The 24794-nt window shown below is 44.4% G+C and overlaps 1 protein-coding gene and 1 long non-coding RNA gene across 9 annotated transcripts in view; one reads left to right on the top strand and one right to left on the bottom strand.

Moving 5' to 3' along the window:
* Nucleotides 1-24794, top strand: part of kifc3 (kinesin family member C3) — a 35351-nt gene that overhangs the window by 7310 nt on the left and 3247 nt on the right. The window contains exons 1-21 of one of the 8 annotated variants that reach the window (XM_026379126.1): nt 2217-2652; nt 10495-10615; nt 12820-12959; nt 14015-14186; nt 14818-14909; nt 15531-15596; nt 15841-15990; nt 16066-16326; nt 17110-17283; nt 18632-18779; nt 18956-19086; nt 19259-19370; nt 19718-19899; nt 20062-20166; nt 20247-20377; nt 21025-21148; nt 21731-21860; nt 21945-22174; nt 22439-22585; nt 23043-23172; nt 23883-23929. In XM_026379126.1, the coding sequence (XP_026234911.1) occupies nt 2371-2652; nt 10495-10615; nt 12820-12959; nt 14015-14186; nt 14818-14909; nt 15531-15596; nt 15841-15990; nt 16066-16326; nt 17110-17283; nt 18632-18779; nt 18956-19086; nt 19259-19370; nt 19718-19899; nt 20062-20166; nt 20247-20377; nt 21025-21148; nt 21731-21860; nt 21945-22174; nt 22439-22585; nt 23043-23172; nt 23883-23929 (3075 nt within the window). In that variant the 5' untranslated portion in view covers nt 2217-2370. Of the gene's footprint in view, nt 1-2216; nt 2653-5200; nt 5327-10494; nt 10616-10786; nt 10879-10922; nt 10992-12819; nt 12960-14014; nt 14187-14817; nt 14910-15530; nt 15597-15840; nt 15991-16065; nt 16327-17109; nt 17284-18631; nt 18780-18955; nt 19087-19258; nt 19371-19717; nt 19900-20061; nt 20167-20246; nt 20378-21024; nt 21149-21730; nt 21861-21944; nt 22175-22438; nt 22586-23042; nt 23173-23882; nt 24246-24794 lie in introns of those variants that run through there. The other 7 variants (XM_026379125.1, XM_026379130.1, XM_026379129.1 and 4 more) reach the window with 7 other exon arrangements.
* Nucleotides 15494-20303, bottom strand: LOC113174920. Its single transcript, XR_003299921.1, has 4 exons — nt 20230-20303; nt 18527-18694; nt 17539-18404; nt 15494-15620 (listed from the first exon to the last, which is right to left on the bottom strand). It is a non-coding gene; the product is annotated as an uncharacterized LOC113174920 (long non-coding RNA).

Below are 24794 nucleotides of genomic sequence, written 5' to 3'. Positions count from 1 at the left end.
TGCTTAGATGAAGAGAGGGACATGTTTTCACTAATCTGCTTTAATCCAGAGGGTCTGAGCCTCTTATAGTCACTAACACACCTGAAACATCTACACACATCCACAGTAGCCAGGTGACTTCCACATCACCTTCACACCGTTTTTATTGTGATGCTGAGATTAGATCCTCGTCTTCCTCAGAAACAAATCAGAGTCTGATCTAGTATCTGACACAGTTATGTGTGTTGGACGTGAACTGACCACAGCCCAGATTCTGTGTAAGTGTTTGATTGTTTTATGGTTTCCCTGTTGGCAGGTCACCAGGTGTTGTAGCAGGAGACGGGATTGAACCTAATGATGCTGTGTGGTTCCTACACTGTGTTTTGAAACATTTATTTGTGCAGTTCTGAGGTGGAGAAGCTTCATTCAGCTTTAGTTTTGTAGCCTTCAGGTGTTTGAGGTCATTTTCTGCAGCATGCGGGAAAGAGATGAAACTGCAGCTTTGATGTGTAGCTGCAGGCAGAGACTGACGTTGACCCTGTTACATGAACTTCTCCTCTCAAGGATCCTTGACGCCTCCCTGTTTGATATGAGAAGACTCTGAAGTAGTCCGGATTGTTTCCTGTCGAGGATGAAACCAGTGCTTCGTGCTGTGACTCCTCCTCCCTCATTAGGACCCTGAAAGTGTTTGCTGGACCAGAAACTTCTCTTTTGTTTCTTCACAACTGTTTCCAGAAACGGTCGCAGCTCTGTCTACAGCACGTTCAGGTCACCACTATGTACAGTGGTCCTAAACTGCCCGCAGCCAATCGCATCCATTCATCATGGTTCTCTGGCTGTGATTCAAACTGTCAGCTCCCACCAAGTCCATTTCCCAGGACCCACTGGTCTGTCACGTATTCAGGACGAGGTCCTCGATGTTTCCAGGACACTGAGCCACAGCGCTGTAAATTGGTTTTTATTTAAAATGTTTGATTCGCCCCAGTCAGCAGCATGATGATGATTTCAGGGCCTTTCAAAACCAATCCCTCCTACAAAATAAAATAAATTTTATAATCTGACACCATCAGTGTAGAGCCGACTGAGTGTGTTCTGACACCTGCATTGGTAAAATGCAGTGGGAAAAGGTTCGAAAACCTTGGTGGTTGCATCATCGGTGGCCGTTGTCATCTGCAGAGTTTTATCCTCCAGCAACAACAACAACAGATGGTCCCAGGACAGGGAGGGAGAGGGGGGAGACGGGTGAGAGGTGCATACAGAGCAGAAAGCACTCTCTCTTTCTGCCCGTCCGTCACTCTGATCAGTCTGATGGAGGTGAAGGTCCGACCTGCTGCAGCTCTAATCCAACAGCGGAAACGGAGCAGGGAATCTCGAACCATCCTGGAAAGGAACTGAATTAACGATTTACTAACGAACTAATGAACCGAACTGTGGGAACAAAGCCGGCGGAAACTGAAGATCTGGATTTTAACTTTTCCTGTCGGTCGGATAACAAACCTGAAAGTCTGCACGATGTTTTCTTGCTTCTTGAATCCGATTTGTCCTGATTTTAAATAACTTTTTTTTTCTCACCATATTTTATGCAGAGACGTCGGCGGTCACATCACTAAACAAACTCATCATATCGCAACAATCAGAAACTGAAAATTCACATGCAACCTAAATTTAGCAACTTTTATGTTTTCACTTAAAGTCATTTTATCTGTTAATGTGGCACAGTTTTAGCAGCAATAACGTTAAGTTATCTTTATATTGTCATTTAAATTATGTCTAACAAATGTCCAATTTCTCAAAGACTCAAACTCAGTTTTTCCTCCCAGACCTGTGCGATGTGTATTTTTTTAGGAAAACCAAAATCTACATCTAGTTTTCCAGGTTCTTTCTGGTGACGTTAGTGAATTTATGTCGACTTGCTCAGTAGTTTAATCAGTGTTGCCGGTTAGTGATGCTGCAGCAGTGACTGCAGAGGGTTAAACTGACATGAGGTTGTTTACACACATCCGTGTTTTAAGTTACAATAAGAAACTGAAGCTGCCTCCTGCAGGCTCGGGTTACCTGTCGATTAATTGCAGCAGCTGCAGAGAGGACGGGACAAGGTTCAGAGGGTTTTATCAGTTCTGTGGAAACGGTGGCTGTTGAGGGGCGGGATTCAGGACACAGGTGAGACATAAAAGGACGGTGTCGTGAGAGGATTACACACACACAACTCACCAGCAGGATTAAAACAAAGCTTCATTCAGCTCAGAGAGTTTGAGGTTTTGGAAGAGACCCCTGAGAGTCCTGACCTGGACCACATCTGTCCCGCTCTGGGTACAATGAAGCTCAGCATTCCCTGAGGCTGGGAGGAGCAGACAGTTTTGTAGGGTGTAAGTGGACCTGTGAGACGGGGTCATGTACGTTCTGTGCACTCTGGCAGTTCTAACGCTCCACAGCCTCTTCAAGAACCGGAACACGAAGGCTGTGGAGCCTGGTGAGACCTTAGAGGCTGTGGGGCATGAAGTCTCTCCAGAAGGTGGAGGTGTCTCTAATCTGTCAGCAGCATCGAGGACTCGAACTTCTGGACATGGTTCAGTGAAGCTTGTGGACCGTAGAGGACTGATGAGCTGCAGACCGAATGGGAAGAGGAGAGGAACCGGCGTCCGTAACATCCCCGATAATAGGAAACGGGCACAGGTGAGAGGAGGTGGAGCGGAGGTGGGTAGAGGAGGTGGGTAGAGGAGGTGGGTAGAGGAGGTGGAGAGGAGGTGGAGAGGAGATGGGTAGAGGAGGTGGGTAGAGGAGGTGGAGAGGAGGTGGGTAGAGGAGGGTTTCTGTGATTTCAAATCTCTTGTTTTGGTGTCAGTCCAGTAGAAACAAACAACTATTTTAATAGCGATTAATCTGTTTCCTGACTTGTGAGATTGTTGGAACAACATGAAGAAATCTGTTCTCAGTTTTAACTGAGACTTCAGATAATTAAACAACATGATGTATATTTGTTGGACCTGGGTTATAATCTGCGGGTCGACCTGGTTCCTGTCTGTGTGTGTTCTCTCTGGGTACTCCAGCTTCCTCCAACAGTCTAAAGAGATGCAGTTAGGTAAATTACCCATGGGTGTGAATGTGTCTGTGAGTCACCCTGTGATAGACTGGACACCTGTCCAGGTGTACCCCACCTCTCACCCAGTGACAACTGGGACAGGCTGCAGCACTCCAAAACCTTTAAGAGAACCAGTGGTTAAGATTCTGGATAAATGGAATTAAAGGCTTTAAAATGTTTGTTATAGTAGTAAAAACTGATATGTTTGACCATTTCACAGTAAAAGAGAACTTGTTCCCAGTGTTGAACCTTTTTATTAGTTTCTCTTATTCATTTATTGTCCCAATTCTCTGAAGTTACTGTCTCCTCTTCAGACCTGTTCAACGTTTAACCAACTCTCTAACATGTATTATAAAATAAATCACTCTCGATCCTCCACTTGAAGATTGATCCATCGATCTTATTGTAGCACTAATTTCATCAGCAATAAAAAAAAAAAAAAATAATGATAATAATATAGAAAAAATATTTCATGGAAATTGTTTGACAGTTTTATGCTGAATTCACAGGTTTATATTTTTGACATATCGATAATTCCCTCATGGTATTTTTAACTCTTTCAGGCCTCACTTTTCTCGTGAGTACTTTAAAAGTAAGAAGTATTTGAAATACACACATCTTACTGCAACATAGTTTTACTGTGTACTATTGTATTTGTTAGTAGATTAAAAAAATCTGAGACGCAGAACATTTTACAGCTCAACAACAAACTTAATGAGATTTGATAACAGCAGTAAACTTAAACATTAAACCTAATGACATTGTTCAGGGACTGGTGGAAGATAAAAGGAGCTGCTCTGCTTTCACCAACTCCTCCCATCCGTGGACTTTGTTGAGTTCTGCTGGTGTCTTACAGAATTGGTTCACAGATCATTTCCTCTGTTATATTTTTATCTTTAAATAAATGTATGAAGTGATGAGGTAACTTTAGATACTTAGAAATTGAGTTTAGTTTTTTCTTTCTACCTTTAAACAGGTAAACATTGAGAGAGCTGCACCTGATGTGTGAACTCTTCTTCACTCGGCTATTTGAAGCAGCTTCATTTAAACTGAAACAACTCGTTTCATCTCAGTTTTTACTGACTTCACTGTGTTGTAGTAACGCAGTTCGGTGGCTGTTAACTTCAGTTTATTATAGTGTTGTTAGACTTTAAACTGCGTGTGTGAGTCGCTCAAGATGCTCTGGGTCCAGTCTCTGAGTCAGATCAGCTGTTATGTAAGAGATTCAACATCAGAGAACGTTAATCTGATCGCTGAGCTCTGACAGGACATCACAGGCTTTATTCTGCAGTTCAGTGTTTTTGGTCTGAGGTTTCTGAATCTAACGTCAGTAACTCACGAGTCTGTGGGTGCATGAAAATGTGTTTTTTATTATTATTATTTTGGTGTTGAATGATCAGTTATTGAACTTCTAATGATCTAATAGGACAGAATAAAGATTATTAATTCAAACTGTATTTTATTTATGCCAGTTTAAATATTGCTGTTGGTCAGAAAAGAATTTAATCGTATAATTTAATTCAATTCAATTTTATTTGTAAAGTGCTTGTAACAAGTGTCGGGTGGTGTTGACACTGATCCTGCTGCTGCGTGTCGGTCGGTGCGAAGCTGAAGAGAGACGTGTGGTTCTGATCCACATGTAGAGAAGACGTCACCCTCACTTCACGTCGGTGTCTGTGGGGTTCAGCGTCTTGCCCGTGGGCGTAACCCAGTTTCCTCACAGGGATCTGATCTGAACCCTCAAACTGCCCTTTGAGGGACAGACGACGAGACAGAATGTCCTCACTCTGCTCAAACGTCCTTAGAACTCATCCTAGTCACCCCCCCAACCCCAAACTTTATCTGAACCCTGAAACCTCTTAATCCTCAAACAGCTCTTGGATGAAATGTCCTCACTGTGATATGAAGATCCTTTTTTCTTCACTGTAAAGCCTATATCAGCACACACACACACACACACACACACACACACACACACGGCTGCTGAATATTTCAGTGGGGGTGGGGGCGCTCACTCACGCTTCAGCTGAGGCTGAAATATTTATCTGCTGCTGGGGGGGTGAGGGGGGAGGAGGCACTACGGGAGGTGTAATGCTGCTGTGCTGTTGCTAGGGAAACAGAGGGAGGAAGCAGAGTGGGGAGGGGGTGGCGGGTGGTGTTGACACTGATCCTACTGCTGCGTGTCGGTCGGTGCGAAGCTGCAGCAGCGACGAGGGTGGAGGAGGTGGAGGATGCAGAGATGATGAGGACGAGGCCGCAGGGAGGGAGGTAAGAACGGAGCAGACGGATACAAAGATGGAGGGATGGAGGACGGAGAGAGAGGGAGGGAGAGAGGAGACAGACATGTTGAACACAGGCAGAGGAGGAGATAATGAGGTGGAGGCCCGGCTGTAACCTGATGCAGAGGCTTCTGTTTCCTCCGTGATCGGAGGACGGCTGCACGGCGCCGCGTTTTCATCTGGCTTTTATTCCTGGTGATAATCCTCCTCCTCCTGTTTGGTAACATTCTCACTCATCAGCTTGTTCACGGTGATGGAGAGACGCGTCCTTCCCCAACGGAGAACAGGTTTCTTTATCACCTTCAGGTTTTTTGAGGTCAGGACCAGACACTGCATGTTGATTTTACACTAGTCCACCTGGTCTCAGACCTCAAACCAAGCTGAAACCAGAATCTGTAGATATTCTGATGTTGGGGTTAAAGCAAAAATAAGTGAACCGGTTAAACATCTGCAAATTCAGAGGATTTGCTGCTTTAAGCCAAGTGTATTGGACCAAAGACATCAACTGCAGCAGTTTTTCAACCTGCACATCTTCGTCAGACAGCGTCTCTCACCTCGTCTCTCACCTCGTCTCTCACCTCGTCTCTCACCTCGTCTCTCACCTCGTCTCTCACCTCGTCTCTCTCAGCAGGTGGAGGTGGAGCCACAGTCGGGTATTTATCGCTGCACCTAGCAGTTTTTCTTTTTCGTGTGACTCTTTCAGTCCATGTGTGTATTTGTGAACAAACTGAAGCTGCAGGACTGATACTGAAAAAAACTGTCCCGGTTCCTCTGGTCCATGTTGAAAGCAACTCCTCGTCTGTCTCGGTTCTTCTCACTGGTTTGTTGCTTCTGATGTTTGCTAAACGGAAAAGATAAAGAGAACTAGTTATTCGTTTTTCATTTAATGAGTAATTTACAGTCAAAGTCTCAAACGTTCCGTGTTTTCTGACCTAAACGAGCAGCATCTTCCTATTTTCAGGTGTAAAAGAATGAATTGGATGATAAATGTGTTACAAGCAGCAGTGGTTGTTCTGTCGTCTTGTCTGATTCTCAGATTCCACACTGGTTTCTTATTCTTTTTTCCACTTTTCCTTCATTTCGTTTTTATTCCTTGACGGTTTGAAACATTTAATTAAGCTCTAATTGTCAATGAGCTTGTTTATTTAAACATTTTATTTTGGTCCTTTCTTTTTCCTCTGTTAAAAAATAGTTAGACTAATATTTTTCATAATTTTCCTTGTGTCCTTGGTCGTTTCACATTTCCAGACAGCAGAACCATGTTAAAATGAACTTGACTGATTTGGTTTAACTTAACATTCTCAAAACCCACTGAGTTTGGCATCGTGAGTTAATTCCAGTGTTTGGGTTCAGTCTGTTGCAGCAGTTCAGGTTTAGACGCTTGACCGATGACGACAGCAACTTTTTCAGAATGATCTTTAATCTGTGTTTATGATGATGGAACCAAGCAAATGTTCACAAATTGCAGCATTTGAAAATGTTTTTCTGAAAATATAGAAGAGTTTCTTCAGGAGATCATGACGTGTTGGTCGTGGTTCAGTCGTAGTAAACGCTCTAAAGTCATGACTGTGAGCAGACGGGGCTTGATGTGAGCACATGGAGCCTGAAAACAGAGAGAGATGGTGTGACCTAGTTCAGTGGAGGAGGAGGAGGATCTTCAAGTCTCATGAGGTAATCTGAGCGGGAGATGGTTGGAAAACATCCTCATCTGTGTCGGGTTGCAACAAATATGAATCACGCTTGTTGAACTGCACATTTTATTTTTGGAGTTTCATGTTAAAATAATGAAATAGATGTTACAAACAGATACAAGCTCACTCTACGATAAAGAGTCATAAACACGTTGTTCTCAGTATCAGACTGCTGCAGACGGTGTGGACTGGAACGTTTGGTTCAGCACACAGGCTCCATTTAATCATCTTGTCCTTCTCGAGTTTTAGATCTTTCTCCAGTAGCTGATTTAACTGTTAAATAAACGGAAACCTAGTCAGTGTCACCAGGTTTCTAATTTGCTCTAATGGTTGTAGATGGTACATCAGTTTCTTTAAGATTCTGCTGTTATATAGGTAAGAAAGTATTCAGAGAGTTCTCAAATGTTCTAGTACACCAGTAAACAAAGCCGAACATTAATGTCACAACACATAAAGGCTGATAAGTGACTGTTGCAGTTATTTCTGGGACAATTGGTGTCAGGCCGACTTGTAGATAGGGCGGTAACTAGAGTGAGGGTAAGTCTTCAGGATATTAATGTAAGTCAGTGAGAGTTAGAACAGTGTGCAGGTTGAACCTGAGCTCTGCAGCTGTCAACAATAATACATTCACTTACTGCGTGTGCATATTACTCCATCCTTTAAGCTCTAATCTGCACTTTCACAACGCACAGTGTGAATCTCCTTACACTGGAGGCTTTACATTTCTCAGGAACGCTGACGAGAGAGTGAAGCACTCGTGCAGTTAAACGCAGTTAAAAACAGTCTGTTTGACAGAATGAACCCAAACACAGACGAGCGTCCAGCAGTGAGCAGCTCCCTGATTTATACCAAACCTAGGGTTTAAAATAAAACCAGCTGGAATGGAGGCTGTATAGATGAGTTACTGAATACACAAATAAAGATAAGATAAGACTTTACTGATCCTCCAAAGGTTAAACTCACTTTTTACATCAATGCAGTCAAAGAAGAAAAAACAAAACCATAAAGCTCGATGTGAGTAACAAGTGAAGGTGAACAGGAACCTGACACGACAGCTGCCCCAGGTAGTGCTGAGACGTTGGAGCGCAGGTGAAGTAGTAGTCAACATGCTATACAGTGAAGCACGGGGGGGAGTGGTGCAGGTGCACTGAGGGGTGGTGGAGGGGTGTAGGGATGTTCAGTGGTGTTCGTGTTCAGCTGGTGATCGTTCAACACACTCGGCCGTGGGGGTTTAAATCATAGACCAGGTGAAGGGCTGTCCAGGACCCTGCCCCCACCTTCCTCCCATATCTGAACATGTTGGATCTTCTGGGTTCAGGTTCTAAACAACCTATAATCAGATGTTTGACATCTGACGTGTTGCAGAACCAGTCCAACTAACTCAGAGCGCCATGTTCAACCATGTTTGTCTTCAGGAACATGAGGCGTCCACGTTTCATGAACCTGTGTCGTCGTCGCTTCATGTTGCTGCTGTTAACGTTCTCAGACTTGGGTCTCCAGCCCCATAACTGCCGCAGTTCCTTCAGTTTAGTTTGGTCGTCGTAGTTTTTTGAGAAAAGTTTGTGAGACTGAACCTAAAAAAGAAGTTTTACCTGTGGAGTGTAAGAGAGTTAGAGGCCATCTGCAGTGAGGATTAACAGATTACCGTCACACTGACATCATCCTGCTTCGTTAGCAGCTGACCTGAGATCGGTTCTCTAATCCTGTTGCCATCCATCAGAGAGACTCTAGTTGGGTTAACTGGCTCCAGGTCAGGGTGCGGGCACAGCAGGGAGTCCCGTCTCCCTGACCGTCTGCAGCAGGTTTCGGTTCAGCAGCAGGTCACTGGTCGTCTTTGAATGGGACCAGTTCAGAGGAGTGAGGATGTGAGTGTGGCAGCATGCTGGGCTGGGTGGGAACTCTGATCAACAAGACCTGGCTGGACCAAGAGCTTTACGTCCCCCCAGCAGAGAGGAAACCTCGCTGTGGACATGGATGGGTGAGAAAACGATCCGTCTAGTCCGGTCGAATTGGGCCTCGTTCCTTTTCCCCCTTGATGAGGTTCTGTTCTGCACACACAGCACAGACCAAAACAACCGCACTGTGGCTGTGGTCTGGATTCAGATGAGCAGATTTTTCTCGAAGTGCCTTGTCTGTTCCGTTTGAGTGTTGACCGGGTGATCACTGCAGCTGGACGCCAGCTGTGCTGAGCGTTTTCTCTCTCATAGATGATTCACCACCACAGCATCTACTTCCTGTGTTTGCTTCTTTCCAGCCTCAGATCCATTTAACCAATAAACACACAAGAACTTTATTGCATGGCTTGTAGTGATGTGTTCAGGTTCACGTGGAACCAGGTTTCAATGAGAGGCTTTTGTCTGATTGGTGGAGACGAACAGCGCAGGAGACAGACGGGGAGACATCAGTCCCAGTTACCAGAGAGTTAATAGGCAGCCCTGGTCCTACCTGATCCAGGTAATCAGCAGTGGGTAGGGCAGGGATAACTGGAAAACAACATGGTAGTCCTCAAGAACCAGGTCTGGACAGGACTAAGGCAGAGGGCTTCCTCAGTCTGGACCTTTAGCTTCTGGATGCCCTGTAAAATGTGTTTTATGCACATAATCTCATAATTTATTTTATATTTCTTTCTGTTCTAAGTAAAGATTAAATTTGAACTATGTTAGTTTTGATTGCAGATAAACAGACTTGTCTTCCAGAGCCGTTAGTCTGCTACAGGTCACAGAATACAGTAGAACGCCAGCGGTAACCGAGGCCGAACACTTTACCGTGTTGGATGCTACAGAAACTTTTAAACTACGGACAAATATCACATGTGGCTCTTCTGTTGACTTTGAAACATGTTCTACATGTTGGTGTTAACAACAGCATCATTTTTTCAGTTTTTTTGTTTTTTGTGTACATCAGTAGTTTTCCTTCTTTGTCTGGAAGAAATATGCACAGAACAGAGACTGTGAAGGGGAAGTTTGACAAATCTGCGTATTTTGTATTTAACTTACAACTACTAGAACCCATTTATAGTTGAATCTGAATACAGCGACTTGAGACACAAAGACTTCCACTTCCTGTGTGTATCATTACCTCCTCTCTCCAGAATAAAGAGGCTACAGAACTTCATTTAGAATCCTCTATTTTTTATGTTTCATTCAGTATAACAATTAAACAGTGACAGCTGTATGTACATCTAGGAATTCAATGCAAAGAGGAGCTGATCAGAGATAATTCATCTTCTTTTAATTTGAACTGAACTGAAACAAATGTAGACTAATAGGTATGTTATAATACGTGCACTGTTTATTATGCTCTGAACATAAGGACAAATGTGTGGTAGAATTAGCTGATTTGCAGATGGAGCTTGGAACTCCCTGGTCTGGACTGTTTTTCAGTTTTATTCAGGGTGACACTGTGTGTGTGTGTGTGTGTGTGTGTCTGTGTGTGTGTGTGTGTGTGTCTGTGTGTGTGTTTGCAGCCGGTCCAGCGGTCCAGCACTCTGCTCAGCCCGGCGGTCATGTACAGCACAAGAAAGACCTGGGACCTCGGCCACGGCAGCTGCCTGCAGGAGCTCTGGAAGAAAGACATTTCATTGGACGGTGAGTCTGACGTCTGCTGCAGAGAAGGAGGAAGCTCACACACCAGCATGGCTGCATTTTTGGCATGACACAGGAGTGTGTGTGTGTGTGTGTGTGTGTGTGTGTGTGTGTGTGTGTGTGTGTGTGTGTGTGTGTGTGTGTGTGTGTGTGTGTGTGTGTGTGTGTGTGGAGGCAGGTGAGGTGAGTCATACCTGTCAGTAATGAATGGAGCTCGACAGTGAGAGGAAGCAGAGGAAACCTGAGTGCAGTCTAACAGAGGACTGGTGAGCTGGAAAGACCACGTTAAATTTATTAATTTGTTCGGTGGGGGGGGGTTCTGTGTGGGTTTTTCTCAGCTGATCATTTTACAGTCTGGTCTCAGGAGACGACGGATCAGGTGAACAACACTGCAGCTATTGTCAGAGAAACTAGGAGAGGGGACGGTACCTGTGTGTTTTCACTTTGACTTTTCTAAGTTTGATAGTGAAGATTGAAGTTTAAGTTTGTTTTAAACTGCAACTGACAGAACGGAGACTTTATCTGGTTCATATTATTATCAAATTCCTTCAGATTTCACAGAGCAGCAACTGAGATTAGTCAGAGACACTGAACAATTTGTTTAATAAGGATGTGATTTGTCTCAAAAATCAAAGTGGTGCTTTCAACCATTCAGTTTTGACCATTGAGGATTATTAAATTATTAATCCTGGACTTGTTCAGTCTGTTTCTTTAGTGTTGGAAAGGTTTTGAACATTAAGCTCAGGTTGTAGCTTGGTGCAGGTGAAACTGCTGCAGTATTGTTTTTAATGCTGAGGGTGTTTTTTTTTATTTAAAAGTATTATTTTAGGAGCATATCACAGTTTGTTCATATGGTACAGTAAAAGTAGACATAATATAGTGAGAGGCCAAATTAATATACAACAATGACGGAGGATTTTTTTCAGTTTATTCAGTGTTAACTCAGCGTTAACTCAGCGTTAACTCAGAGTTCCCTACAAACCTTCAGCCTTTGCTTCGACTCACAGCTGCAGTTAGAGTCCAGTTGCAGCTCATTATGTGTTGATCACTTCTAATAAAAAGGTGCCTTCACCGATTTAACCAGAAACAAAGAGAATTAACTGTAAACGGCTGCTGGTGGGAAACATCCAGTGTTCAAGTGGATCACTGCGTCGCTGAGAAAAGGCGAACACGCAGCATTTTGTCTGTGTGTGTGTTTTCTAACCCGTCAGTGTGTTGGTTCAGGATTTGGTATAAAGCCGGTCTGAATTCACCCTGCCAGGGAGTTAACTCTGTTTAATGCTGTTTGACAAGTTTTTCCCACAGAGACCAGATTGTTCTCAGGTTGATAAGATTTGAGGCCTCGTGGAAAACTTGGGAACACACACACACACACACACACACACACACACACACACACACACACACACACACGGCTGTTATCAGCTGTTATCTGGTCGGACTGGTTTCCATGGTTTTCAGGAGGGACTGCATATTTACTCAGGAGGAGGGAAACAGGAGAAAATGGAGGGAAGACGTCTGATTGAAGTGAATCCAGTACAGTAACCACTGTAATCGCTTGTAAATCTGCTTACGTGTTACGTTACACTCGTGGTCGCCTGCTTCCTCCTAACAGACTAGTTTCTTTGTGTGCACGTGGAGCAGCTCAGTCTTTGTTTCTGGACAGTTAATTAGAGTGAAGATGTCACCTTGTATAAAACAGTAACTGACAGTGATCTGTATCTGAAATAATAATAATAATGAATACTTTATTGATCCCCTTGGGGAAATTCGTTTTGGACAGCTGCCAGACTGAGTCGGCGCTACTACGGGGTTTCGGTGTCTTGTCCAAGGACACCTCAGCAAGTAGCCAGGAGGAACTGGGAATTGAACCACTCACTCTGGGGTTTGTAGGCGACTGCTCTACCACCTGAGCTACTGCCGCCCCAATGTGAAACAACTTCACCTCCACGAGTCGACTCTGTCTGTGGTTTCAGAAAATCCAGCAGAGTGATGCGTCTTCACTCTAGAGGATCCCAACATGTCAGTTTCAGACACATTGTCCCAGTTCTTCTTTCATTCAGATCAGATCCAGACCTGGATCAAACGGTCCTGAAAAACTCAATAAGTCAGATTCAGTAGGAAACAGCTGTGAATCCTGAAACTGTGGCCGGTCGAGGACCCACATGAGCAGCCTCATCACATGTGTCCGTCCTGTGTGTCCGCAGCGAGCTCAGTGGACTTTTTGATGAGTGATGAAGACGACAGCTCCTTCCTCTCTCTGCCCTCCGCAGCCTTTTCACAGCGCCCGTCTCTGACCGCAGAACTGAACGAAACAAACACACCCAGCCAGAAGCTGCTCATTGAGGTAAGTGGAGGGTAACCTGCTCACACTGAGCTACTTCTGTGATTGTGTTCATGGCATTTGGTGCCCTGACTCCTTCAAAGGTCTGTTTGAGGGAGAAGACTCAGGTTTATCCATCACTAACTCAGGTTAGTGATGGAGCTGACTTCAGCACAAACTCTGTCAACGCTCCGACTGTTTTCACCTCAGGGAAACACATCAGTCTGATCCCTCTGGTCGTAGCCCGTCACATTTTTCTGTGTTTGCTGAATGTGGTAATTTCAGTCTAGTTATTCAGGTCTTTGTGTTGTTGTCAGTCGCGACCAGTTTGTCACCACAGGTAGCAAACATTAAGACCATCAACAATTATAATACAAACACAATATTAGTTTTAGTACACAGCATATTCAGTAGATCTGTCTGCCTCTGTTTTGGGATCTGCACTGATTCCGTTCTGTTCTTCGAGCAGCAAAGAAAAGGCGATGAGACTTTTTCAGTAAAGTTCCTCACAGCTTTATTTAGACGTCACAGTGACGGGAAGACAGTCGGGTACGTGGACTGTACAACACCACAGTGCATTAAAATGAAGTAATCCGGGTGACTGCCAGATTTCATTGCGATTACTCTTCTGTCATTGTCTTCTGGACGTTTTGATGTTCCTGAGCTCAGAAGCTCGTTCTTTCTTTTAAAGATGATTTTTCTATATTCGGCCCGTTCACTTCTTTTATCACTTTATTTCTCTGATTACCCCTCCTCTCTTTTTACCTGTCCGTACTAAAGTCTTGCTTCTTTTACTATTGAACTTTTGTTTCCATGTTGCCACACTGTCAGAAGGTCACCTGGTCCTGCTGGTGGACTCCTGCCAATGTAAAGACTTTTTATTTTTACCTTCTCGTAGTTTCTGCTGCAGCTACACAGCTCTGTGGCTCTTTGTTCTCTGTATGTTTCCTTTTGCTTTCTAGTTTCGCAGAGTTCGGAGTTGTAGATGTGTTTAGCTTTAGAGTTAGAAACCGCTCCACCCGACTGAGCGGCTGCTGCTCTCGCTCATTCTTGTTTTTCTGTGACCGCGTGTGCTTCAGACTCTACAGGACAAAGTCTGCGAGTTTCAGGCTCGTCTTCGCTCTGAGGAAGTCACTCGTCACCTGCTGCTCCAGCAGCTGCAGCAGCAGCACAGCGTCCAGAGGGAGACACGTGGAGGAGGTGTAGGCGTGGTGACGCTGCAGGAGGAGCAGACGTCATCACGGCCCAACGGTGAGAGGGTGGAGGTCACAGCTGTGGTAGGGGGGGAATCCAGCTGTGGGTCCACATTTTAAAGTGCAGCTGATCATCGGTCTGTAGCTTTGGGTCCAATTCTTCAAACGTTCTACAGTTAACATCAGATCGTGATGCTGAGTCTATATGTTGTGCAGAGTTTTTAAATTTTGTTCTTAATAAAGGTGTGGGTGCATCAGGACCAAGACGAACCAGTTTTTAGAAGACAATGACTCAAACTCTGAGAGTTAGAAAGAAATTCTGACATTAAAAAACAAAAACACAAACGGAACGTTTCTTCTACTACGTTCTACTTTTAGCATCAGATTAGAAAGTAGGTGTTTGTTCCTGGGAGCAGATGATGAACTGATCTCAGATCAGTTACATTTAGATCCAGTATTTCTGACAGGAAAGTAAATACAAACACAAATTGCTTGTTTAAGTTAATACAAGTCCCGTCGATAAAGAGCAGCAGTTCTGGGCCAACATTGACCTGGATCACTGAGAATCCTCATCTGTCAAGTGTGTTCATGTTGGGGCGAGTGCAGTGGATGGGTCTAATTACTAGTCATTAGTGTTTGATATTTTATCACCCAGCTCTTTTATTGTATTTATTTCCGTGTACGTGTAGGTGTGAGAGTGTTGCAGCCGGCAGGTGAACAGTCCTCAGATCGTCTCAGCTGTCCAGGAGAAGAGCAGCTCGTTACTCGGCTGCACACACAGGTACATCCACAGGAAACTCAATCAGACAGAGTCTGCGAAGCTTAGCCGGGGTTCTTGTCAGGAGCTTTAATACTTTCTGGTTTGCAAACATGTTAAAAAGAATAAGGTACGTTTCCATATGTTTCCACGTCACACTGTTTCATGTCAGTGTTTCATTTCACTGAATTAAGACACCGACATGGTTCAAATAGTTTAAAGTTCTTTAACCTCCTCCAGGGTTCATGTGTCACGGCCTCAGCTGCAGCTCTGACTGCTGATGGTGGTGGAACACAAACCAAACCTTGAAGATCTAAAACCAGATGAACAGCATAGTACTGTATTCTGACTGTAGAGTGTGGATATTGTACTGTATTTATTTATCTCTGTGAGAATAACAATCATTATTCTCACCTTTATCAGAATTATCTACTAGTTCCATAAATGTTGTTTAAGGTTTTATCGTGTGGACAAATTTAGCTTTGTTACTGTCAACTCTTCTTTTTTTACTTGTGTTCCATCATCAGTCGATTGTTTTATAGCTGAGTGTGTTAAAATGGAATTTAATTATTTTTATTGGCTGCTGAAGTAAACAGTAAAATGTTTCGTCAGTATCACTAAGTAGTTATTATGATGTGTTGGCAGGTGGAGGAGCTGGAGGAGAAGCTGTTGGATCAGACTCGGGAGGTGGAGAGACTTCGCTCTGAACTGGTGAGAACCTGCTCGACTACATTCCTGTAGAAAGGATGAAAAAACACGTCAATATAAATTACAACACACACCTGCATTCAGGTGTGAAAGCAGGCGACGCAGAGAATCCCTGTGTAACATAAAATGTCAGAAATGATTCACATTATTTTGTGTTCGTTGGGGCAGCGAGTAAAACTGGAAACATGGTCAAATAACAAAGTGTGGTAAAATAGAAATAATGTCTGTGTGTCCTCCTGTCCCGTAGGGGGCGACAGACCTGGAGAAGCAGCTGGAGCTGCTGTTGGTGGAGAACGAGCGTCTGAAGCAGGAGCTGAAGTCATGCAGGAGCTCAGAGCTTCAGAAGCTCGACACTGCTGCAGAGACCTGCAGCTGCAGCCACTGCCCATTCAGCCAGGTGAGAACACGGTACAGGTGCGCACAGGTCAGGTATGAAGCAGGTGTGTTTTTAAACCCTGACTGTGTCCTGCAGGATGTGGAGTCCCTGCGCAGGGAGGTGTCTCGCTGGGAGAGTCAGGCCCGGCAGAGGGAGCGGCGCCTGGCTGAGCTGGAGCGGGAGCTGCTAGAGAAAAGCTCCAGGGTAGAGACGCTCCAGCGGCAGCTGGATGACTCCACCCGGCAGCTGGAGGAGTCGAGGCGGAGGCAGGAGGAGACCGAGCAGAAACTCGCTCTTCGACTGCAGGAGTGTGAGGCGGAGCTGGCCAGGCAGGCAGCCGCACCCCCCAAAGTCAAGGTGGGACCAGTATTGATTCCCGCCCGTGTCCACGCGTGGTGTTGCTCCTTGTTGCTCCCTCAGCCTCACAGTATCTCATCAAACAGAACTGTATTCTGGAGTTCAGTCATTAAGATTTTCTATCTTTGAGCTCGAACCTGCTTTAGCTTTTTCATGCGCTCCACAGAGCTCCAGTGTTTCCTAAAAGCCACAATCTCTCTTCAGTGAACAGTGTGGGCTCTGTAGTTTAACAGCTCCACACCATGAATAGATCACCGTCATAGCTTCTCGACGACACGACACTCGTGAACAAGGTTTGTTTTGTTAACAGGATGTTTAAAATTAGAAAATGAACCTGTCTGAACCTGATTCTGGTCCAGACTGTAGGATACTGGTGTCTCCAGTTGTATGTCTTCTGAATACAACAATCTCTCCTTGAGCATGAGACTCTGACGCATCATAAATATACGAACTATAGTTCAAGGTCGATGTAATTGTCTTTAAAAAACACTGAAGTCTGTAGATTATGGTATGCTGCAGTGTCTGAGCATGCTTAGTGGGCTCTGACTGTAGAGGTAAAGTGATGCTGTTATCAACCTGTGGATGTGTTTATAGATAAATATGGTACCTGGTGCAGCTGCGTGGCTCGCTGCTGTATTTCTGCTAACAATTTAGTTAATAATAATAATAATAGTAGTTAAGTACATGAAATAACTGACCCTATGGATGAATGCAAATTAAATGTGTCATTTAAAACCACAGTGAGGACGACATCGACTCAGAGTTGGTTTTTCTGTTTTTCAGTATGTGACTCAGACGGTAGAGGTGGAGTCGGCCGACTCTCACAGAGTTCTGGCGGAGATGCAGACGAAGAACGGGGCCCTGCAGGAGCAGCTGTCTGTGCAGAGGCAGCTGCTGAGAGAGCTGGAAACACAGTTGCACGAGTCGCAGCGAACCTGCGCTCAGCTCAGGACACAGGTAACAGCAGCACCAGCCTTTATCAGCTACAGCTGTCCGCACGTTCGTTTCCTGTCTCAGTCCTAAACAATGAAACAGAATCTCACGGCGTCTGCAGCCGACAGCAAGAAACAGACTTTTCTTCAGTTTTTTATGTCTGAGTCACGTTTCATGTGTTAGCAGCAATTGGTAGTTTGAGCAACCTGCAGCTTATGTTAATGTTAAACGGGTGGATGAAGACTGAGGAGCAGACTTCAGGTTAACCCCCCACCTCACCTGTCCAGCTAACCTTCTTCTCTCTGCATGCGTCCGGTTGCAGCTGCTCTCCGATCGAGGGCGTCTGTGCAGCCTCCTCTCCAAAGCCTTCGGTGGGGGCCGCACTGAGGTGGTGCACACATGTTGAGACCCGTCTGACCAAGAGCTCAAGTTCCAAAGCTGCCAAACAAAACACAAACCACACGCGACTCGCTAGAACGAGGGATCGTTGGTCATCAGGAGTTCGACTGAGCTCAAACAATAAAATTAAAAAACAGAAAAGTAAAAAGCGAGTTAGTTTTTTTTTTTTTTTTTATAAAGGTAATTTCATCCTCTAATAGAAAACCCGACTGTAGGTTTTCTTCACACATACATGATGTTTTTAGACAGACATCTTCACCAAAGAGCTATCACTTATTTCATTTTTTCATAATATTAGCTTAGCTAAGTTTTAATAAAAATATACACTATAGATAAAATGAATGTTTCTGTTTTAACTTTAAAACTCATCGAGGTTCGATAGTTTCTGAAATCAGCTGACATGTTGATGTCGGGGAATGTGGTTCAACTGGTTTTACAGCTTTGGAACCTGGAAGACTCTGAGATCCCCCAGTCTGTGATATGAACTGTCCCAGTAACACTCTCCCAGTGCTCCCAGTTGTATCCCCCAGTTGTAATTCCTCAACCAGGAATTAATCCTGATTTGTGTTTCAATCTGAGCCCTACTAAACTAACCGGACACACTTTTGAAACCAGTCAGTGTAAATGTCTCCTCCTTTAACCTGTGTTCTCTAGTGACACCCGCAGATCCAATGTAGTAGTTTGTGTTTAGTTGAAGACCTGTTCCCTTCCAGAGATCTCCTCTCGATGTTGTTGCTACTTGTTTCCTGTTGCATTTTAGTGGGAAATTACATTTCCTGTGCTCTTAGAAACCAGAACTCATTCAATACAAACAATATAACAATAAAATTCTTAATATATGAAATTTGATCATTTGAAAATTACTTACTCAAAAGGCAGATTGAGTAAGATGGAATCAGCCCCCCCTTCCTGTGCTGCTGTTCGTTGCTCCTCTCTGAACCTCTCATCTAAACCCTCCGTTTTTATGTGTCAGATCCTGGTGTACGAAGGCGAGATGGAGCGAGCTCAGGGTCAGCTGGAGGTGGAGATGCAGAACCTGGAGGAGGAGAAGAACCGGGAGATTGAGGAGGCGTTTCTCAGAGCTGAGAGCGAGATGAAGGCCGTCCACGAGAACCTGGCAGGTCAGAGTTTTCTGAGAGTCTGAGGTGGACTTAGATTAGAATGTGTTTCAAATCATTTTATTCCCTCTTCTATTTTATTTTCCATCTTTCATTTAATTCACTCTTATTTATCTGTTCGTCAGTTATTTGTCCAACACAAAATACTGCGTTTTAAGCTGAGTGTTGGTGTGTTTCAGGAGTGCGGATGAAGATGCTGAGTCTGCAGCGGGCCCTCCGGACTCTCACTAACGACTACAAGTGTCTGAAAAGGCAGGTACAGGATTTCCCCTTCATGCTGGATAAAGCGATCACTGAGGCAAAGCAGGAGGTGAGATGACTGCAACATAGACATGTTAGAAAATAATATGTTAGGCATGTTAAACTTTAACGTTTAACTTGGAAAGTTAATTAAACCATTATCAGAATGACTGCAGAATATATTTTTTATTTATTTAATTTGATAATGAGAGCTGTAGGATAAAACGCTGGATGTGTTTCAGATCTGTCTGGTGATCGGCGAGGTGAGCAGCACAAACCAAGAGCTGCTGCGGAAATACAAGCGAGAGATGAACCTGAGGAAGAAATGTCACAATGAGCTGGTTCGACTCAAAGGTCTGAATTTTATTTTAAAAACCAGACTTTACCTGCCAAGTTTCTGTTTTTACTTCGATAGATGGATTTTAATAATTGTTGCTGAAGGGCCACAGCTGGCAGTTCACACACACACTGAGGTATAATTATCAATGATGGGCTCATATTTAAAACCTTACTGATGTATTTCTATCCTTCTCTGTAGAACCATACATTACTGGATCTAAAAATTTCTCTTAATATCCAGAGAAAATGGGATGTGTGCTCAAAACAGACACTGTTTTCAGGAGAACAAGGAGAAAACCGCTGGTTCTCGGCTGATTATCTTATAATTATAACATTCCCCCATGTCCTGCCCTGTTTCCCAGGTAACATTCGTGTTTTCTGCCGTGTCCGGCCGGTCAGTCAGGAGGAGCAGGACTCCACAGATGCCAAAACCATGCTGAGCTTCGACTCGGACGACGATGCCATCCTCTACCTCTCTAACAAGGGCAAAATCATGACGTTTGAACTGGACAAAGTCTTCCCTCCTCAGGCCACGCAGGAAGAGGTGAGTGAGTCGAATACCTGAGATACCTGAGGTGGAAGCATCACATGGACAGTCAGCGGTGTACTGGTCAATATATGAGAGGAACCAGCAGCAGATTTACAAGCACAGTCAGATGAATGTCTGTGTCTCATCTGTACATCTTCTCTTTGATTGGTCCATCAGGTGTTTCAGGAGGTCCAGGCTCTGATTACTTCGTGTATCGACGGCTTTAACGTGTGCATCTTTGCCTACGGACAGACCGGCTCCGGGAAAACCTACACCATGGAGGTAGGATGATAGTCAAGGGGATTTCGAGGTCGTTTCCTCTGACATGATGACAATGATACATACCTGTTCGATGGTTCCAGGGCGTGGCCGACGACCCCGGCATCAACCAGCGAGCTCTCCGCCTGCTGTTCTCTGAGGTGACGGAGAAAGCTCCAGACTGGGACTACAAGATCAGCGTCAGCATGGTGGAGATCTACAACGAGACGCTACGGTGAGAAACCAGATGGAGCTGATCCTGAGTCAGAGATTAGATCTACACGGTGATTTCAGTCCATGGCTAGTGGAGATGAGAAGTTCAGGTTCCCCTATAAATAAACTGTAAAAACTGTAAAGACAGACATCCGTCTATAATGTCTTAACAGGGCCACCGTACAGAGGATGAACGCGACTGATGGATCAGAACTAACTTTACGGGTTTTACAGGTGGTGATAATGATTGTGTGACAGTATTTGTTACTCTTACTTTGGTAAATGTACTACTTGTACTACTTCAACCTGAGTATTTACAGTAGAAGGACAGTGACTGTGAAGGTGGAATAGTGTGGATCTCTGTGTCTGAATAGTTTTTGGCTCAGAGGACGAGGATTATACAATTCAGGGTTGTACTGAGGCGGTATTTGAGACCTCAAATTAAATTCAGATCAGATTCTCAGCAGCAGTAACAGAGCAGTTATATAAAGGTGGACCTTTCAGTGGCAGCACTTTCCATCTATCCAGCTGTTATGTAACCAAACATCTGGTTGCAGGATGAAAATTTTTGGCAGATTATCGCTCAGATCAGGACACGTCACTTGATTTTGGGTTATCTGAGCCCTGACTGCGAATCTGCAGGTAGTGAACATCTCAGTTGTCCTTCAGGGACCTGCTGGGGGAGAATCCCACTGACAAACTGGACATCAAGATGAACCCTGACGGAAGCGGACAGCTCTACGTCCCCGGGCTCACGAATTTCACCGTGCAGAGCCCCGAGGACATCAACAGGGTGAGGAGGAAAAAACTGCCTCTATGTTGTGTTGCACACAAAACCTAACTTTAACGATTTCCTTAGTCCCATCAGCTGAGCCATGTTTAGGCCTGATACTTTCTATTTTCTAATCTCAAGAATATCTTTAGGAAAAATAAAGTTCTGAACATAAAGAGTAAAATACATAACATTGATGACAGTGGCAGGATTAGATGTGTGAGAAGCCCAATCTGAGAATGTGGCTCTGCACATGGTTTAAATCCCGTAAGGAGCCAGGTCCCGGAAAAACAGTTACTGTGGAGGTGGTGACGTTAAATTCACCACACCTCCCCCATAGAAACAGAAACTGAAATGAATAAAGTCTGAATGAAGCTTTACTTTGTTTTTAGACTGAGATCCTGAAATCAGGCTACAGTCGAATCTAGTTTAGTTCATGTTATGTTTTTCTACAATTAGAAAGTAAAACCTGGAAAAAAAAACAAAAACAAAACAATAACATATCTACGACAGGATAACATAGGGTGTGTGTGTGTGGGTGTGTGGGTGGGTGTGTGTGTGTGTGTGTGGGTGTGTGGGTGGGTGTGTGTCCCTGTCTTCCAGGTGTTTGAGCTGGGTCACATGAACAGAGCGACAGCCTGCACCAACCTGAACGAACACAGCTCTCGATCTCACGCTCTGCTCATCATCACCGTGTCCGGATTCAACTCTGCTACAGGAAACCGCACACAAGGTACACACAGCATTTGTCTGATAAATCTGAGGCTGGTCCTCAGGCGGCTCTGGACTGAAGGTTTCTGGTGTGTTCTGGTTTTAGGTAAGCTGAATCTGGTGGACTTGGCGGGCTCGGAGAGGATCGGTAAGTCAGGGGCGGAGGGCAGTCGTCTCCGAGAGGCTCAGTGCATCAACAAATCTCTGTCGGCGCTCGGAGACGTCATCAACGCGCTGAGGAGCAAACACTCCCACGTCCCGTTCAGAAACTCCCGCCTCACCTACCTGCTGCAGGACTCCCTGAGCGGGGACAGCAAGACCCTTATGATGGTTCAGGTGAGACCAGCAGGTCACTTCTGTTTTAAGCACATGTCCCAGACCAGTTTTCTCAGGGGTTCAGTGCAGTCTGTTCCTGCCCGGTGGAGGCAGCTTTTACTGTGTGAATCTGTTACAATTTATTATTGAACAGACCACGAATAAGTAGTAGCAGTAGTAGCAGTAGTAGCAGTAGTAGCAGTAGTATTCATCCATTATTATAAGTAGAGTGAGAATTGAAAAGGTGCAGGTGAACTGGACTCTCGCTTTGTTTCACCTGTTCAGGTGTCTCCGCTGCCGGCTAACATGAGCGAGTCGGTCTGCTCGCTGAAGTTCGCCCAGCGCGTTCGCAGCGTGGAGTTGAGCTCCTCGTCCTCCAGGAGACACGAGAACTCGTCCACGTCGTCTTCGCCCACACACGACAGCGTCGAGGTAACAGGAGAGTTCTGCTGCTGCTGTTGGTGAAGAATGAAGAAAATCGAATGTTGTTGCCCTGTTACTATAATATTTCACAATATTACAGTATAGATATTTAGTTAATAAATTCATATTACAGTAGTACTACAGTACAATACCAATATTAAACATGCTAAATATATTTAATAAAATAAAGTAAAATAATAAACTAAATATAAATTAAAAGACGTTTATGTTATAAAGTAAAATTAAAAATAATTATACAATAATAATACAATAAAATGAAACGTGGCTTGACATTTAATGTTAATACTGTATTTATAATAAGTGACATGAAGAAATAATAAAACGGCTATAACATTATAAAACGCAGATTAAACCATAATTATTTGTAATTGTACTGAAAATGAATGAAAATGTAACAAATTCAGAATAAATAGGAAGATGTTGACCTTTGCCCTCACCCCCACAGCTGGACTCTCCCCCGGTGACACCGGTCCCTCTTCCCATCTCTCGGGCCAGCAGCGCCGGCTCCACACTGTCCTCCACCTCCAGAACTCCCAGCAGCTCCCGCAGGAGGTCCCAGTCGCAGCTCTCCACAGGTAAACACACTTTTTAAGGGTTAAAGGTCATTTTCTACCTGCTGGTCAGATTTGATGGTTCTGCACAATAACACGAGAACATTTCACTGTTCCAGCTTCTCACCAGAGACGTTCCAATGAATTAAGGAACCTTAGTTTTAATTCTGTATGAAACAGTTAAATTAACAGTGAAACGCTGCTTCAGTAATAATCATCTAATCACGTTATTCAAAAACACGTTTTGCATCGAGTAACTCTCGAGTACTTTTGTACTTACGTTACATTTTAAATGCAGGACTTTGGTCAGACTCGACTTATGTTTGATTCAGTCTTTGAAGACGTCCAGTGACTAACGACACACAAAATCAGCACATTGAAGAAGCTGGAACTTATATTATTAATTATTATCATATCAATTTTCTGTTCAGTGATCAATCAACTGCTCGTTTCAGCTCTAATTAATCATCTGTTAAACAAATTTCTTTCAAACTAAAAGTCAAAACTGAACTTTATGAACTTCAACTTTCTGCAGGCTGACAAATGCATTCTGGGAAATGTAGGAAGTAACAAAAGTGGAAATGGTGAAATAAATAATAATAAAAGACTCCTGGACGTCACAGGTCTGAAGTGTAAGAGTGACGGAGGATTTTCCCAGCATCACCTGCTGTCAGCCTGCTCCTCTTCTTCTTCTTCTGTGTCCTCATTCTGTGGTCTGATTGGTTGGTTTGCAGACAGGCAGGTAGACAGAACCAGTCCATTGGTGGGGGACGGTGGGCAGGTAGGTGGGGGTGTATGCTGATTGGTGGATAGCTTGGCATGGAAGCGCTCTGCATGGCATGGTGCTGTCCTCCCCTCCCTCCACCCATCTAACACTCCACACCTCTAACCACAGAGCTGCACCAGCTTGTGTCTGTGTGCCTGTAGACCCGTGAGCAGGACCCACGGAGCCCAGAGGTGTCGTGTTCTGTTTGTCGTCACAGTTTTATCAGTTTCTGTAAAATAGGACAAAGTCACAAGGAAATAACAGCAGTTAGCTTAGCACAAAGACTGGAAGCAGGGGGAAACGGTTAGCTTAGCACAAAGACTAGAAGCAGGGGGAAACGGTTAGCTTAGCACAAAGACTAGAAGCAGGGGGAAACGGTTAGCTTAGCACAAAGACTGGAAGCAGAGGGAAACGGTTAGCTTAGCACAAAGACTAGAAGCAGAGGGAAACGGTTAGCTTAGCACAAAGACTAGAAGCAGGGAAACAGTTAGCTTAGCACAAAGACTGGAAGCAGGGAAACGGTTAGCTTAGCACAAACTAAAGGCAGGGAAACAGTTAGCTTAGCACAAAGACTAGAAGCAGAGGGAAACGGTTAGCTTAGCACAAAGACTAGAAGCAGGGGGAAACGGTTAGCTTAGCACAAAGACTGGAAGCAGAGAGAAACTGTTAGCTTAGCACAAAGACTAGAAGCAGAGAGAAACGGTTAGCTTAGCACAAAGACTGGAAGCAGAGGGAAACGGTTAGCTTAGCACAAAGACTAGAAGCAGGGGGAAACGGTTAGCTTAGCACAAACTAAAGGCAGGGAAACAGTTAGCTTAGCACAAAGACTAGAAGCAGAGGGAAACGGTTAGCTTAGCACAAAGACTAGAAGCAGGGGGAA

This window comes from Anabas testudineus, chromosome 3, assembly GCF_900324465.2.
Source record: "Anabas testudineus chromosome 3, fAnaTes1.2, whole genome shotgun sequence".
Taxonomy (NCBI): Eukaryota; Metazoa; Chordata; class Actinopteri; order Anabantiformes; family Anabantidae; genus Anabas; species Anabas testudineus.
Note: the sequence above shows the minus strand (reverse complement) of the source record. Positions and strands in the feature narration are given on the sequence as shown.